An 18,311-nucleotide genomic window follows, 5' to 3' on the forward strand; every position below is an offset into this window, starting at 1 on the left:
TAGAAGTGTGAGGTAATGCATTTGGGGAGCGCAAACGAGGCAAGGGAAAACACAATAAATGGTAGGATACTGAGAAGTGTAGAGGAACAAAGGGACCTTGGAGTGCATGTGCACAGATCCCTGAAGGTAGCAGGACAGGGAGATTAGGGGGTGGTTAAGAAGGCATATGAAATACTTTCCTTTATTAGCTGAGGCATAGAATATAAGAGCAGGGAGGTTATGCTAGAACTGTATTAAAAACTAGTTATGCCACAGCTTGAGTACTGGTCTCCCCGTTACGGGAAAGATGTGATTGCACTAGAGAGGGTACAGAGGAGATTGATGAGGGAGTTGCCAGGACTGGAGAATTTTAGCTATGAGGAAAGATTGGATATGCTGGGGTTGTTTTGTTTGGAACAGAGGAGGCTGAGGGGAGATTTAATTGAGGAGTATAAAATTATGAGGGGCCGAGATAGAGTGGACAGGAAGGACCTATTTCCCTTAGCAGAGAGGTCAATAACCAGGTGGCATAGATTTAAAGTAATTGGTAGAAGGATTAGAGGGGAGCTGAGGAAAAATTTTTTCAGAGGGTGGTGGGGTCTGGAACTCACTGACTGAAAGGGTGGTAGAGGCAGAAACCCCGCATCACATTTAATAAGTAATTGGATGTGCACCTGAAGTGTCATAACCTACAAGGCTATGGACCAGGAGCTGGAAAGTAGAATTAGGCTGGATGGCTCGTTTTCAGCTGGCACAGACACGATGGGCCGAATGGCCTCATTCTGTGCTGTAAATTTCTTCTATTCTAAATCTGTGGAAGCAAAGCATAAAAGTAAACTTGATTGAATAAAATATAAAAAAATAAGTTGAGGTGACCAGCAGGACTGGCCATCAGAGAAAGGCTCTCTGCGTTAATGATAGACCATAGAAATAAAGAGAAGTTACAACATGGCAGCAGGCCGTTTGGGTGAACCAGTCCATGTTGACATTTACCCTCCATGCAAACAAATAGTTCTAATCATGTTTACCCATCCTGTTCCCATATCCCTTGGAACCCTTTCCCCCATCCACCTATCCAATCTAATTTTGAATGTTAAGAAAGAAAGAACTTACATTTATATTGTGTCTTTCATAATCTTGGGATGTCCCAAAGTGCTTCACAGCCAAGGAAGTCTTTTGAAGTGTAGTCACTATTTTTTTTGTATTCATTCACAGGATGTGGGCGTTGCTGGCGAGGCCAGCATTTATTGCCCATCCCTAATTGCCCTCGAGGAGGTGGTGGTGAGCCGCCTTCTTAAACCGCTGCAGTCCGTGTGGTGACGGTTCTCCCACAGTGCTGTTAGAAAGGGAGTTCCAGGATTTTGACCCAGCGACAATGAAGGAACGGCGATATATTTCCAAGTCGGGATGGTGTGTGACTTGGAGGGGAATGTGCAGGTGGTATTGTTCCCATGTACCTGCTGCTCTTGTCCTTCTAGGTGGTAGAGGTCACGGGTTTGGGAGGTGCTGTCGAAGAAGCCTTGGCGAGTTGCTGCAGTGCATCCTGTGGATGGTACACACTGCAGCCACAGTGCGCCGGTGGTGAAGGGAGTGAATGTTTAGTGTGGTGGATGGGGTGCCAATCAAGCGGGCTGCTTTATCTTGGATGGTGTCGAGCTTCTTGAGTGTTGTTGGAGCTGCACTCATCCAAGCAAGTGGAGAGTATTCCATCACACTCCTGACTTTTGCCTTGTAGATGGTGGAAAGGCTTTGGGGAGTCAGGAGGTGAGTCACTCGCCGCAGAATACCCAGCCTCTGACCTGCTCTCGTAGCCACAGTATTTATATGGCTGGTCCAGTTAAGTTTCTGGTCAGTGGTGACCCCCAGGATGTTGATGGTGGGGGATTCGGTGATGGTAATGCCGTTGAATGTCAAGGGGAGGTGGTTAGACTCTCTCTTGTTGGAGATGGTCATTGCCTGGCACTTATCTGGCGCAAATGTTACTTGCCAATTATGAGCCCAAGCCTGGATGTTGTCCAGGTCTTGCTGCATGCGGGCTCGGACTGCTTCATTATTTGAGGGGTTGCGAATGGAACTGAACACTGTGCAGTCATCAGCGAACATCCCCATTTCTGACCTTATGATGGAGGGAAGGTCATTGATGAAGCAGCTAAAGATGGTTGGGCCTAGGACACTGCCCTGAGGAACTCCTGCAGCAATGTCCTGGGGCTGAGATGATTGGCCTCCAACAACCACTACCATCTTCCTTTGTGCTAGGTATGACTCCAGCCACTGGAGAGTTTTCCCCCTGATTCCCATTGACTTCAATTTTACTAGGGCTCCTTGTTGCCACACTCTGTCAAATGCTGCCTTGATGTGAAGGGCAGTCACTCTCGCCTCACCTTTGGAATTCAGCTCTTTTGTCCATGTTTGGACCAACGCTGTAATGAGGTCTGGAGCCGAGTGGCCCTGGCGGAACCCAAACTGAGCATCGGTGAGCAGGTTATTGGTGAGTAAGTGCCGCTTGATAGCACTGTCGACGACACCTTCCATCACTTTGCTGATGATTGAGAGTAGACTGATGGGGCGGTAATTGGCCGGATTGGATTTGTCCTGCTTTTTGTGGACAGGACATACCTGGGCAATTTTCCACATTGTCGGGTAGATGCCACTGTTGTAGCTGTACTGGAACAGCTTGGCTAGAGGCGCAGCTAGTTCTGGAGCACAAGTCTTCAGCACTACAGCTGGGATGTTGTCGGGGCCCATAGCCTTTGCTGTATCCTCGAGGACTGTGCGGTGGTCACTCCTACCAATACTGTCATGGACTGATGCATTTGCAACAGGTAGATTGGTGAGGACGAGGTCAAGTAAGTTTTTCCCTCGTGTTGGTTCGCTCACCACCTGCCGCAGGCCCAGTCTAGCAGCTATGTCCTTCAGGACTCGGCCAGCTCGGTCAGTAGTGGTGCTACCGAGCCACTCTTGGTGATGGACATTGAAGTCCCCCACCCAGAGTACGGTATTGTAATATAGGGAAGTGCAGCTGCCAACTTGTGCACAGCAATGTCCCACAAACAGCAATGAATCAAATGACCAGATAATCTGTTTTAATGACGTTGGTTGGGGATAAATATTGGCCAGAACACTGGGAAAGCTCACTTGCTCTTGGCAGTTTAATGTCTCATCTGAAAGACTGCACCTCCAACAGTGCAAGCGCTCCCTCAGTACTGCACTGAAATGTCAGCCTAGACTATGTGCTCCAGTCTCTGGAGTGGGGCTTGAACCCATAGCCTTCTGATTCAGAGGTGAAAGTGCTACCCCTGAACCATGGCTGACACCTTGGCACTGTGGTAGCATTCTTGAATGTTTACGTAATTTCTGCCTCAATCATTGACCCTGGAAATGAATTTCACAGCCTCACAACTGTGTAAAGAAGTTTCTCCTGTCATCAATACAAAATCACAAGCAGCAAATCAGTGAGTGAAACCTTCCCTGATTTGGGAGTAAGCTGAACCCTCCATCAGTGTGTCTATAGTTGGTTAATAGGAGTCCAAAAGTGCCCAGGATGATTGACCTTCAGGTTTTTTTTCCCCCTTTTTACATACGCACATACATACGAATTAAGAGCAGGAGTAGGCCATTCGGCCCCTCGAGCCTGCTCTGTCGTTTGATAAGATCATGGCTGATCTGATTGTGACCTCAACACTTTTTGTGGTGAAGTGCCTGACCCATGTCCCACCACTCTAGTGACTACATTTTTCAATATTTATGTTTTAAGTAAATACAGAGTTTAATCACTGGGTCACAGGAGGTGACTTTCACTTTTCTGCAGAGGACCAAGTGCCATTTGAAAATTCCTGTAGTATTTTAAATCCCAGACTATCTTAAGATGGAAACCAAAGAGTTACTGAGCCATATGAAGCTTTAGTTGCTGGTCCAATTTTAAACCAGCAGGTAGCTGCATAGTTGGATGATGCAGGGAATGGAGAGCCTCAAGGCCAGCTTGGCCAGGAACTGGAAGTTAGTGAATTAAAAATGTTTTGAAGAAAGCTTTTAAAATATAAACATTCCCAGTAAACTAATTGTAAAATCTAAAAATTGTGAAAATGGAAATTTTGAACAATTGTTTTCAAATAAAGTAAACTCTTTAGCAATTTACAATGTAGTTGCTACAAATGTGAGCTGAGTGAAACTCCCATTTTTTTAAATACGTATATTTTCTTTCATTCATTTTTTGGAGGCTGGAGCAGATATTGAGGAGCAAGTGGAAATGCTTGTGTTTTGTTTAAGTACTTGTCATTTTAGTTCTTGAGTGACAGTCAAAATTTCCAAGATTGCACAATTCAACATTTACTGAGGCCTTCCAAGATAAACCAGAAATCAGTTCCATTCGCAACCCCTCGGATAATGAAGCAGTCCGTGCCCGCATGCAGCAAGACCTGGACAACATCCAGGCTTGGACTGATAAGTGGCAAGTAACATTCGTGCTAGGCAATGACCATCTGTAACAAGAGAGAGTCTAACCACCTCCCCTTGATATTCAATGGCATTACCATCGCCGAATCCCCCATCATCAACATCCTGGGGGCCACCATTGACCAGAAACTTAACTGGACTGGCCATATAAATAATGTGGCTACAAGAGCAGGTCAGAGGCTGGGTATTCTGCAGCGAGTGACTCACCTCCTGACTCCCCAAAGCCTTTCCACCATCTACAAGGCACAAGTCAGGAGGGTGATGGAATACTCTCCACTTGCCTGGATGAATGCAGCTCCAACAACACTCGAAGCTTGACACCATCCAGGACAAAGCAGCCTGCTTGATTGGCACCCCATCCACCACCCTAAACATTCACCCCCTTCACCACAGGCGCACAGTGGCTGCAGTGTGTACCATCCACAGGATGCACTGCAGCAACTCGCCAAGGCTTCTTCGACAGCACCTCTCAAACCCACGACCTCTACCACCATGCACGACAACGGCAGCAGGCACATGGGAACAACACCACCTTCACGTTCCCCTCCAAGTCTCACACCATCCTGACTTGGAAATATATCACCGTTCCTTCATCGTCGCTGGGTCAAAATCCTGGAACTCCCTTCCTAACAGCACTGTGGGAGAACCTTCACCACACGGACTGTAGTGATTCAAGGCGGCGGCTCACCACCACCTTCTCGAGGGCAATTAGGGATGGGCATTAAATTCTGGCCTCGCCAGCAATGCCCACATCCCATGAACGAATTTTTTTTTAAAAACGGAAATGACTGGTGGGTCACTGAGGGGCAAAAAGAAGTACTTGCATGGCACCCAAAACTAGCATTGAAGGACAGTAAGAAGTTATTTATAGCCTAGAAGTCAGTGGAAGCACAAGGCACGTCAACTGAAGTGGTAGTCAGGCCACTGAGGGGCAGAAACTGAACGTGACTGGCACGGAGTAGCTGGCGATGAAGTAAGATCTGCAGTGACACCAAAACCCCTAAGAAAACTTAAGTCAACAATGGGAGCTTTATGAATAGGGCAGTTTACATTGCCACACAGTAGACAATGAAAGCTAACAGCTGTTTGAGTTTGTATTTCAATCGTGAAGGAAGGCATTCATACTCTGTGATTTTCTGGCCAGTGATGCTGAATTTGAGGTTTAGATGGCCAGGATTTATGTATTTATCTTTACTAAAGGATGGTTTCTGCTTCTGGGGAATGGCTGACTGCTGAGGAGCAGAATAAATATTTTATCATTAGCATGTAGTTTTAAAAAGGAATCCGTTCCTAGATCACACGTGGCGTTAAGGAAAATGTACAATATGATGCTTTTTTTTAAAAAGCAAGTTAATTTAAAGAGAAATTCAAAAATAGGGGTGATACTGTTGAAAATGGCAAAATAGGTACCTAACTAAAAATTATGGGGTATGTGTGAAAGCTGGGAAAGGGTTAACATGTCAGGATTTTCCTACGATTCTGGAGCAGGTTAATTGAATGAGAGCTGTTACAATCTGTCCTCTGTTAGTTTGTTTTTGTTACTTAAAATACATGTTTGTATAATCTCACATTTTTTCAAATTTAGTTAACACATTACAAGGTTATATAAATTGTCTTTGAAAAGTAAGCAGTCATTTGTCACATGAATTCAAACTATTGGGAGCTTGATGTGGTGCTCTAGTTATTTTTAGAATACAACTACATATGTTTCAATTTTAACAAATTCTTGATCAAATGCTATCAACCTAAGTAATATTATAGTGTTTATTAATTCTGGTGCTTGTAGTGTGGCACTTGAGTAATTTCCTTGATTTTATCTGCCCATCTGTTAGTCCATTTGGTATAATATATGGGCCTTTTATATCTGCTAGATTTTGTCCAGTCAAGTGACTTTGAACTTGTTTTGCTCATTATATATTCTTTCTCTGAATAGACTTTTTTGCAGTTAATCTATAACAATAGATGTGTGTATTTATTTCTTGTTACTACAGTGAAATTTTATCTTTACTTTGGATGTATGTAAACTATATAAACTAGGCCTATTGCACACACAAGTTTGATATGTAAGATTTCCAGCCAATTATTCTGCAGTTGTCTTTTTTTCAAATACATTTTCAGTGTTTGTGCATTAATTGGAGACTAGAATGTAGAGGAGGGAAGAAAAATTAAAGGTTTGGGGGCCGAAAATCCACGACTCTTCCATCACAACTCTAGTGGGAGGGCTGCGAATTAGGCTGAGTCCCAGCTTTGCAAGAGAGTTTCTGTGGGGCCTTGTCGAGCCATAGCCTCCTCTGCGCCAAACAAGGCCAGTTACCACAGTACCATAGGAGTGGCTGGGGCTGAGACTCCCAAGCTTGGAGATCCCACATCTGCAGACTGGTGGAAGAGCAGTGGACTGGTATGATGTGTGAGGCCAGGTGGAAGTGGGGTTCACCTTTTGGGGTCCAAGTCTAGGATGCGGCCTGAATCCCCAGAGATATGGTGAGCGCGAAGCATCTCCTGGCTCCCTTATACGGGGCACTGATGGTCCCTGTCTGATGTTTCCAGTAGGAGGCAGCACTTTGGCATTCCTCCTCCCCCCGAGAGGGCACCCAAGGCCACATTTTGTGGTGCCTCCACCATGGTGAATGCTGAAGCTGTGTCCTGAAGTAGCACAGGTGCCCACCCAGTTATCATAATGAGGTGACTTCTCCATGACCTTAAAAATCTTTGGCAGGGTTACCACTAGAGGTCACTGCACTGATTCCAAGCATTTTCGCTGGGATCAAAACCTGGCGTGTTTTCCGGCCCTTGATGTTTATGCGACTATGAACGTTTTGGATCCCTGTGGATACAAAGTGGTTAAATATTTATGTCCCCTAAATTTCCTTCCTTTTCCTACTTTTCATCTAAAGATGATGGCCCATGTTGGGGTACAGTTCTGTGAATGGTGCGTCTCTGGTTCCTCACTCAAGTGGCCATTCTTCGTTTGTGAGCCCAGACAATGAATGCTGGCAAACTGTTCCCTATGGGGTGGGGGTTGCGCGTGCGCGTGCACGTGCATAAATAAGCTGAACTCATTGCTCAGTTGCATCCAGAGGTTCACTTCCAGCAGGAGTCATAGGATAAGCATCAAGAGGAGGAACTCTAGCTGACTTTTGTTCTTAGCCTGGGGTGCTGAGGTCAGATGCAGCACCCGCTCTACTGTCTGACTGAAGTCACCTAACTCCATGGAAGCCAGGGATCAAAATTGGGACTTTGCTGTTAATGATCAGTGCCACACCATGAGATGCTTTTAACCGTTGGGCCATGAGCACGGTCATGAGTATCTGGCTATCCCAATATTTTTCACACACATTCTTTTTCCTGCTGTTGTTGACATGCATTTCCCTCATTCCCTCTCTTCTCTCTATGCTGCCACTATCTTGATGATTGGTTGGTTTTTCTAATCCATCCAATCACCATGAAGCTACTAACATTATCTGTAACTGACCTCTGCTCTTTCCTTCATATCCTTGAATTTTCCTCAGCATCTCCTACCTCAGATAATCCTCCTTCCCATACTGGATTGACCATTGCTGGTGCTTTGGAATCAACCCCATGTTACAACCAAGGCAGATTTGAGTGCCTTGTTGCTTCTCCTCCTTCCTGGCCTGGTGTTTTAATAACTCTGCAGCTGCTTATCCTCTTACAATATCCTCCCCTTCACTTACATTAATGAGAGAATGTGGCATATGTTTGAAAGAGCCATTAAGAGCCAAATTTTGACGACAGTAACTTACCCTCTTATTTCCATGCTTCTACCGCCTTAATAGTGTCTCTACATTCTGAGAAGGGTGCCTGTTAAAGAACATTTTATAGCATACCTACATCACTGTTTGTAGGTGGTGAGTAAAATTCTGATGCAAACTGCTTTTGTGACCTATTTGGCCAACCTGTAACTTAATCAGAATTGGTTACTTACCAAGCCACAGTTTGGGGAGGTAGGGAGTAATGACTACTAAATACCGAAACAAAAATGGAAAATACTGGAAATGCACAACAGACCAACATTTTGTTACAGTATGTCCTTCCAATTATTGCCCAGAAGGCACCAATATAATTCTGAACAAATTTGCTAGATTGTGCGGTAGCTTTTGAGAGTAGTATGAGTGTGGATTGTACATGCCTTAGGCTGTGCTTATGTTCCAGAGGTATTGTCTCTTGAAGGGGTTCTTTAATATCCTGACTGTGTTATGGAGCTCGGGCACAGTTCTAAAGCACTGGCGACAGACTAATGGTGCAGCCATATCTCACTGTATGATTGATAGGGAAGGCATTTATAGACCTGCAATGGTGACAACTACATTGCTGAGTGCTTAGCCTGATCAGACAAAAATACCAAACAGCACTGTAGACAACCATTTACATTGCTGTCCTGGCACATCTACTTATGGAGGCACCAGGCTAAACCACCCCTTGATATGAGATGAGTCTCGGTGCTTCCCCAGTTACCTTGTAGCCCTGTACGGTGAGTGCGCCATAATATCACTGAATGGTTACCCTTCATTCTCAATGAGACTTCATTGCCATTGAACCAATTTAGAACGCAATCTTTCACACAACCCATCTTATTGCTTTGGTTACTGTCCCACTAAATGGATTTGCATTTTCCTGAGTTGTTAGACAATCCTAAATGTTAGGATCTCTGGTGCCTCTGAGTGCTCCCTTGTTCCTGTGTTTTGTGCTGTCCACAGTTCTGGATCCACATTTACAGTGTTGCTGGAATGAAATGTCATAATCTCACTGAAGAGGAAATTCTACACCAAATGTTTGCTTCTGGTCTGCAACTCTCCAATAGATTTAAAATCCCAAATGAGGAACCAGAGAGAACAAAGGCCGATACATTTTTGTTCTTTTTCCTCTTTTCTCTTCTGCCCCAGCCCCAAGCAATTTTATAGTTCTCCTGTTGAAGGTTTTAAAAAAACAAGTATTGCTGGCTGCTCTTTGGTCTTCTATTCACCATGTCTTTCTGGAGTCTACGTAAGCCCTGATTCTCTGATAATATATTGAATCAATATTGTGCAAATAGTTATTTTCTGTCAGTTTGTATTGATTGTGATACATCAATGAAAAAAAAAACTTTATTTAAAATGAAGGAATGGTATAATATCAAATCCATGACTCTTATCTGACTGGTTTAGAGAAATCGACCAACTAAGCTGCTGTGTATGTATTTATGCTCTGATTTTCAAGGGGGTTTGTCGTTTTTTGAAGGGAGGAAACCCAGAATCGCTTTTATCTTGGTTTGCATGCAGCTCTGTTTTTTGGGCTGAGTTTGAGGAATCCATTAATGTCATTGCCTCATGGTTTGGTAGACACAGTTGGCAAACTGAGACAATGTTATTCCATCCATGACGATCCCCCTTTCAATCCTTGAACCTTCTAATACAAAATTGTAATCTTATGTCTGTTTCTTGTTCCTATTCATGCGCAAACTTGGCGAAGATTGATATGGCAGCTCTTCTAAGATCAACTTGCAATACCTTTATGAAGACACTGGAAGAATGCATGCAAATTGCCAATGCCACGTTTAGGCCTGAACTATTGCAACCTACACCTCCAGGTTCCCCGAATGTGGCTGTCAGAAAACCAAACAGAGTATGTTTGTTTTTAAGCAAATAGATTTGTTTTTTACATTCTATTGTGACTTCTACACATGTAATGGGATCGCTTTCAAATGAATTAACGCTACGTGCTGAGTACATGTGTTTACCATAACTTACTCTGCCAGGTTCGGATGGAGTGCAGGAATCATAAATCCTATGGCAATTTGTTAGGCAGGTAATTTACTTTAGCATTGCACAGACATTTTATTTATTAAAGTTACAAAAGATTTAATATATTTATTTCTGTGACCTAGTTCTGTTGCATTAATTTGATACCTGGATGCTGCTAAAGAGATAGAAACAGACAAATTGAAAGGAGAAAGCTAATCCAGAGGGAGAAAAAGTAAGCCCACTTCTGGCCTTGTTTTACTGCTCCATGACTTCTCAGTGAGAGAGGTTTCCAACCAATCAAGAGGTTTTTCTGAGCCCCATTAAAAGAATCCCCAATGGGAAATCTCTATAATGGTCTCATCTTTGAGTTTTTTTAAAGTCATGTATGTATTCAATTTTTAAAAAACATTCATCTTGAAATAAGGAAGCTGGCTTCACAATTGGGAGTGCCATCTTTAGAAATTCAGAAACAAGGGTACTGAAACATCCAGCATGCCCTCTCCTTTGGCTACTTGTTGAACATAATGAGGCACAGAGAGAGCTGCAAGCTGAGGCGCACCGATGTGACTTATTTCTGCAGTGCAATCTTGGACCGCAGAAAACACAAATAAAAGTGGTGGTTCCAATAAGCAGATCAGACAGACTTTTGAGTAGTTTATACAGCGTTCTCAGATGACCATGTATGTAAGTTGATATTAAGTAAGGAGTTTGATGTTCCTGCACTATTATATTTAGAAAGAAACTGCACTGAGCCCACTACACAAAATTGGCTTCTGTGAGTTACAAGGAAATGGTTTTTCATTTTGGTTTATTGTCTTATTGTTTTATGACCTAAATGCTAATGGTGCAGGCTGTGGTAGTTTGCACCAAGGAGCCTTTGTAACTGAGAAAGATGTTTCAACAAACTAATGCCTTTACTCAGTTTCTATCATAACCAAAAGCAATGAAAAGAGTCTGAGCAGCATTAACAGAGAAGCAGTTTTTAATAACATTTGAAAAAATTGGATATCAAAATATGTGTAAAAGGTACTGCTGAAGCATGATTTTTATGTGCCTTGGATAGGCTCTGTATGCCATTAGTTTAGGAGACTTACCATATTTGCATGGCAACTGTTTTTATATATAATTATATTATTTTCCCAGGTTCAATTTGCAGTCTGAGTTAGTTGGCTGATCTCGGGGGCAGTGGGTGGATGTGCTACAATTGACCTCCATGTCCCTGGGTGAAAATTGAGTGCATTTCAGCAAGGGGGTCAACTTCTTCCAGTTAGGAGGAGAGAAAATAGGTAGAGGACGGGGCATCCACTAAGGCAGCGGCATGAAATTGGGGTAGATTGCACCTGTTTGAAGTCTCGTCTGCCTCATGTTAAAGCTCTTGGATAGTCCCTCGTGCAAATCAAACCTCACTTCCAAAGAAGCAGTACTTTTTAGCAATTTTAATAAATGCAGCATGTGCTATTGTCAAGGACTAAATGTGTAACTCTAGTTCATAAAATTGTTTGTCTTTTATTCCTTCAGTGAGCATTATTAAATGCATCTTGTTGTGCAGAGGCTTGAAGGTCATGCAGTTGCCCAGTGGCTCTACAGGAAAGCTGCTTTTCCCCTAAACTACATAAAAATATCTTTTTTTTCATTTGGGAAAAAAAGGCCAAAACACAGTTTTAAAAACTCTGTCCACGAAGAAGTGTTCTACTGTTTAGACCATAGGTTAAGAATTGGACAATCTTAACACACACACCCTCAGCAGAAATTGTCACATAGTAGTCTCTATCAGGCTGCAAAGATGGCTGGTGTGAGAAATTCAAGTATCAAAATGTTGCTGTACCAGATACACTCAAACTTTGGTTGAGCCCAAATGGTATTTGTAATATAGCAATGAAACAAACAATTGAAGCATTGAGGCTAGGAAGCCAGTTACTGTAAAACTCATCAGCAACATTTTGTCATTTGCTGATTTAATGGACTTGAGCATGTTGCCATTTTGTTGTAATTTTTGTTCTTTTATGATTTTTTTGTAGGTTAAACATAATCGTCTATCCAGTTACAGTTGCACGGAAAGGTAAGAATTCATTGGGCATAATTCCATGGGACTATGAAAATTTCCTCCATAGATCAGTAGCATTTGACATACAGTGTTAGACTTGCAGTGTCTCAATTCAAACCCCACCCATAAGTTTTTTATTCATTCATGGGATGTGGGCATCGCTGGCAAGGCCAGCATTTACTGCCCATCCCTAATTGCCCTTGCGAAGCTTCTTGATCCACTGCAGTCTGTGTGGTGAAGGATCTCCCACAGTGCTATTAGATAAGGAGTTCCAGGATTCTGACCCAGCGACGATGAAGGAACGGCGAAATATTTCCAAGTCAGGATGGTGTGTGACTTGGAGGGGAATGTGCAGGTGGTGGTGTTCCCGTGCGCCTGCAGCCCTTGTCCTTCTAGGTGGTAGAGATCACGGGTTTGGGAGGTGCTGTCGAAGAAGCCTTGGCGAGTTGCTGCAGTGCATCTTGTAGATAGTATACACTGCAGCCACAGTGCGCCGGTGGTGGATGGAGCAACATTCAAATTTAGCAACCCGCATTTCTTGTTAATGTCAGCTCCATGTAATGAATTACATTTATAGTAATGGTGAAATAATGGCGAACACCATTACTATCGTCAATATAGTCCCAGGAAATTATAGTGTTAGTGGATAACTCCACTATAGCGACGCCATAATTTGTTGGGACTTTAGCACTGCTCTGTGGAACCTGGAAAGGGTCATTATGCAAGCTCCACCTCCCATTGAAAACCATGTCGATGGCCAATTTACTGCATTAAGGGCAGTTTTATTGCTGCTTGCAGAACGCTGTTTCAGAAAGGTGCTGGAGAGTCAGGCTCAATAAATCTGTTATTTTTGGGACAATAATGAGACACAACTGATCAAAATGTAATATGTAATGCATCAAATGGTGGCATAGCAACACTGTAGTTCTTTCAATGACGATACAGTGTATAGAAAGAAACAAAAAGCTTATAGAATCATAGAATCATAGAAGTTTACAACATGGAAACAGGCCCTTCGGCCCAACATGTCCATGTCGCCCAGTTTATATCACCAAGCTAGTCCCAGTTGCCTGCACTTGGCCCATATCCCTCTATACCCATCTTACCCATGTAACTGTCCAAATGCTTTTTAAAAGGCAAAATTGTACCCGCCTCTACTACTGCCTCTGGCAGCTCGTTCCAGACACTCACCACCCTTTGAGTGAAAAAATTGCCCCTCTGGACCCTTTTGTATCTCTCCCCTCTCACCTTAAATCTATGCCCCCTCGTTATAGACTCCCCTACCTTTGGGAAAAGATTTTGACTATCTACCTTATCTATGCCCCTCATTATTTTATAGACTTCTATAAGATCACCCCTAAACCTCCTACTCTCCAGGGAAAAAAGTCTCAGTCTATCCAACCTCTCCCTATAAGTCAAACCATCAAGTCCCGGTAGCATCCTAGTAAATCTTTTCTGCACTCTTTCTAGTTTAATAATATCCTTTCTATAATAGGGTGACTAGAACTGTACACAGTATTCCAAGTGTGGCCTTACTAATGTCTTGTACAACTTCAACAAGACATCCCAACTCCTGCATTCAATGTTCTGACCAATGAAACCAAGCATGCTGAATGCCTTCTTCACCACCCTATCCACCTGTGACTCCACTTTCAAGGAGCTATGAACCTGTACTCCTAGATCTCTTTGTTCTATAACTCTCCCCAACGCCCTACCATTAATGGAGTAGGTCCTGGCCCGATTCGATCTACCAAAATGCATCACCTCACATTTATCTAAATTAAACTCCATCTGCCATTCATCGGCCCACTGGCCCAATTTATCAAGATCCCGTTGCAATCCTAGATAACCTTCTTCACTGTCCACAATGCCACCAATCTTGGTGTCATCTGCAAACTTACTGACCATGCCTCCTAAATTCTCATCCAAATCATTAATATAAATAACAAATAACAGCGGACCCAGCACCGATCCCTGAGGCACACCGCTGGTCACAGGCCTCCAGTTTGAAACACAACCCTCTACAACCACCCTCTGTCTTCTGCTGTCAATCCAATTTTGTATCCAATTGGCTACCCCACCTTGGATCCCGTGAGATCTAACCTTATGTAACAACCTACCATGCGGTACCTTGTCAAAGGCTTTGCTAAAGTCCATGTAGACCACGTCTACTGCACAGCCCTCATCTATCTATCTTGGTTACCCCTTCAAAAAACTCAATCAAATTTGTGAGACATGATTTTCCTCTCACAAAACCATGCTGACTGTTCCTAATCAGTCCCTGCCTCTCCAAATGCCCGTAGATCCTGTCTCTCAGAATACCCTCTAACATCTTACCCACTACAGATGTCAGGCTCACCGGTCTGTAGTTCCCAGGCTTTTCCCTGCCGCCCTTCTTAAACAAAGGCACAACATTTGCTACCCTCCAATCTTCAGGCACCTCACCTGTAGCGGTGGATGATTCAAATATCTCTGCTAGGGGACCCGCAATTTCCTCCCTAACCTCCCATAACGTCCTGGGATACATTTCATCAGGTCCCGGAGATTTATCTACCTTGATGCGCGTTAAGACTTCCAGCACCTCCCTCTCTGTAATGTGTACACTCCTCAAGACATCACTATTTATTTCCCCAAGTTCCCTAACATCCATGCCTTTCTCAACCGTAAATATCGATGCGAAATATTCATTCAGGATCTCACCCATCTCTTGTGGTTCTGCACATAGATGACCTTGTTGATCCTTAAGAGGCCCTACTCTCTCCCTAGTTACTCTTTTGCCCTTTATGTATTTGTAGAAGCTCTTTGGATTCACCTTTGCCTTATCTGCCAAAGCAATCTCATGTCCCCTTTTTGCCCTCCTGATTTCTCTCTTAACTCTACTCCGGCAATCACTATACTCTTCAAGGGATCCACTTGATCCCAGCTGCCTATGCATGTCATATGCCTCCTTCTTCTTTTTGACTAGGGCCTCAATCTCCCGAGTCATCCAAGGTTCCCTACTTCTACCAGCCTTGCCCTTCACTTTATAAGGAATGTGCTTACCCTGAACCCTGGTTAACACACTTTTGAAGGCCTCCCACTTACCAGTCGTCCCTTTGCCTGCCAACAGACTCTCCCAATCAACTTCTGAAAGTTCCTGTCTAATACCATCAAAATTGGCCTTTCCCCAATTTAGAATTTTAACTTTTGGGCCAGACCTATCATTCTCCATAGCTATCTTAAAACTAATGGAATTATGATCACTGGTCCCAAAGTGATCCCTCACTAACACTTCTGTCACCTGCCCTTCCTTATTTCCCAAGAGGAGGTCAAGTTTTGCATTTATATAGCGCCTTTCATGACCTCTTGATTTTACCATAGTGCTTCACAGCCAATTAAGTACTTTTTGAAGTGTAGTCACTGTTGTAATGTAGGTCACCTAAAAGTACAAAAATGATACACACTCTGTGGGCTGTTTTTTAAATGTGTTAAATGACACTCTTTCGACAATGGCTGACCTAGTCATTGCAAGCAGCGGGGTTTGCTAGTAATCACTATTCAGGTTTTGGAATTATTCTCCGATTTACCATTAGAGATGTTGAACCAATACAGGAAGGTACAGATAAATTACGCTTCTGATTTGGCCATGATCATTGAATACTTGTGAATTATCAACAACATCCTGGAGGTAACTGCAAAGGTACTTTTCAAGAATATAAACGGCAGTTTGAAATGTGGTAATTTCAAGCCATGTAATTTCTTCCATTTTTAAACAGAGATAGGATCCCCGTTGAGCGGTAGCATCACTGTCTCTGAATGAAATGGACCTGCATATACAGCTGGCCTGCTTCAGAGCAGTAGTGCCGCTCACTATCATCACTGTGGCGTATGATAATGAGTTTCCCAGCAAATTTTTGCTTTGGATCAGTGCTGGAGGATCGGGGCGAACAACGGTCTGACTTCTGGCAATCGTCAGCAATAATGCTGTTGCAACAAATTCCGGGCCCACGTTACAATGCGATGATTTAAAAAAATTAGTTGCATGCAACAGCATTATGAACAGAGTAGTGCATGCCTCTTTCCCAAACAAAATATTTATTAAACGTCTTTCTATGAAAAGAAGTTCCCCTTTTATTAAAGTAGTTTTTAATATTGAAAGAACTTCTCCTCTTACATGCAACTCTTTCTTCTTCCTTAAAATTATGTATAACTATATTGGGAAGTAGGAAGAAAAGAAACATTTTAAAATAAAACTTGTTTCCAGCAGGAATGAGCTGAATAACTGCCAGAATGGGTCAAGGATCGAAGAAGTCAACTTTAAGACTCAGAAAAGGTCACAGTCAGAAAATGACAATCGACATCAAGTAAATTTAAGAAGGGGAAGCACAGAAAATGCAGAGGGTAAGTATTTTTAAATAAAAAGGAGAAAAAAGTAGCACATTAAGCTGTTTAGAGAGCAATATTGTCAGCCTTTGGAGTAGATTTACTTGGGTAAGGTCTTGATTGGAATGATGTGTGACATTGAAGAACTTAATGAGGGGAGTACACAATAACAGCATACTTGGCTTTCAGAAATCACTTAAGTATGAGTGTGTTGCTATAGAGATGCTAAATAAGTCAGTAGGTTTGTTTTATTTTCCCATCCCACCAAAAAATTAGGATTTTATTGCATCAATCGGGATGCAGTTTTCAAAAAAATAATAGAAGGCAATCGAGAGCTGATAATACTGTTTTAGATTTGAGAAATTTAAAGAAATAGGCCAAGCATTTCCTCTAAAGCACCCAGCAGTCTGTGATTTTTCACCTATTAAAGTGAATAGGTGGAAAATCGTTGAATGACGAGAGCAGAAGCAAAACCCCCACCCCTGGCCATAGTGTCCTTTCATCGACCACCTTGGCTGTGAATCAATTGTCATATTGCATTATGCTTTGCAATTTTCTGAAAAATAAAATTACTCTCTTGTGGAGAAGCTGCTGTGGATGTAATTCTTGCAGTAATCTGGTGCTACCTTGTAAAATTAATCCAGATTTAGGGTGTAGTTTGGATAAGAACCTTATTTGTTTAAGTACATGGCATATTTTTTGCAAGTTGTTGCTCAATACCTATCATGTAATGGCTCATATCTTTTACAAAAGTGTATCTTATAATGCAGTTTATGGAAATAGCAAATATTCTTATTCCTACTAAAATTCAAAGCTCAGTAAGGTTTCAAAAAGTGTTAGAAGCATTTCAAAGGAACCCAACAAAAGGGACACTGTCCAACCTGAGTAATCTGTCCTTCTAAACAATTGCATTCTCTATTCTTTCCCTGTTTACTTTTGTTCTTAGCGGGTGAGATTGAAGAATAACAGCACTGTACTTCATATCATCACAGTATGCAAATTCTTAAGTCGAGCATGGTGCGACTCAGCAGCACTGTACACCCCTGAAACTGCCCTTGCGCTACAGGCTCTGCTCTGCCATGAATGCTGATCTTTGTTTTCTGCAAATGCAATGGGTTAAATCTGGACAAAAACTGTTGTAGCTCAGTTTTGTAGTAATCTTACCAGCTACCAAGAGATTATAAAGTCCATTTCTTTCGATAGTAATGTTTCACTTGCAAGCAAAACTTGGTCTTATCGAGATTTCTACTGAACCTCCTTTCAAGTATGTTATAAGCAACCATCTGCAAGATGGTACAACAAATAAGTAAATGATCTCTGATTGCTTTTGGGTAAATCACTATTGCTGTAGGAAACCTCAGAAGTTTGTGCCATATAAGTATGTTCTAATCAATTGACATTGGGTACCTAATTCAGCTGAATCTGTGTAGTTTGTTTATTGCCTAATCCAAATGAGTTTGTTTTTTGAAGTCTGGAAAATCTTGTCTAATTATGTGTGTTTTTTTTCCCCTCGTTATGTAATCAGAGATAATGGATACCTCTAAATTAGCAGATGTGTCTGCTGAGGAGACTGGTGTGAATGTTGAACTTCAGCCTTCTGCAGCTGAAGATGAGATTGGTGAGGGCAGTGAGGAACTGGATGGTACGAATACAATACTTCAAGCAGAAAAGGAAGAGATTCAGACATTCTTCAGTGCAATGGATCAAAGGTATGACCAGTCTGCATGAAAATCCCC

The 18,311-nt window shown here is 42.6% G+C and overlaps 1 protein-coding gene across 3 annotated transcripts in view; it reads left to right on the plus strand.

Annotated features, from left to right (window-relative positions):
- plekha8 (pleckstrin homology domain containing, family A (phosphoinositide binding specific) member 8) overlaps positions 1 to 18,311 on the plus strand; it is a 58,775-nt gene that overhangs the window by 24,907 nt on the left and 15,557 nt on the right. For 2 of the 3 annotated variants that reach the window (XM_068002669.1, XM_068002659.1), the window contains exons 5-8: positions 9,898 to 10,050; positions 12,188 to 12,228; positions 16,457 to 16,593; positions 18,101 to 18,284. In XM_068002669.1, coding sequence (XP_067858770.1) covers positions 9,898 to 10,050; positions 12,188 to 12,228; positions 16,457 to 16,593; positions 18,101 to 18,284 — 515 coding nt within the window. The remainder of the gene's footprint in view (positions 1 to 9,897; positions 10,051 to 12,187; positions 12,229 to 16,456; positions 16,594 to 18,100; positions 18,285 to 18,311) is intronic. The other variant, XM_068002665.1, reaches the window with a different exon arrangement.

This window comes from Heptranchias perlo, chromosome 2, assembly GCF_035084215.1.
Source record: "Heptranchias perlo isolate sHepPer1 chromosome 2, sHepPer1.hap1, whole genome shotgun sequence".
Lineage (NCBI taxonomy): Eukaryota > Metazoa > Chordata > Chondrichthyes > Hexanchiformes > Hexanchidae > Heptranchias > Heptranchias perlo.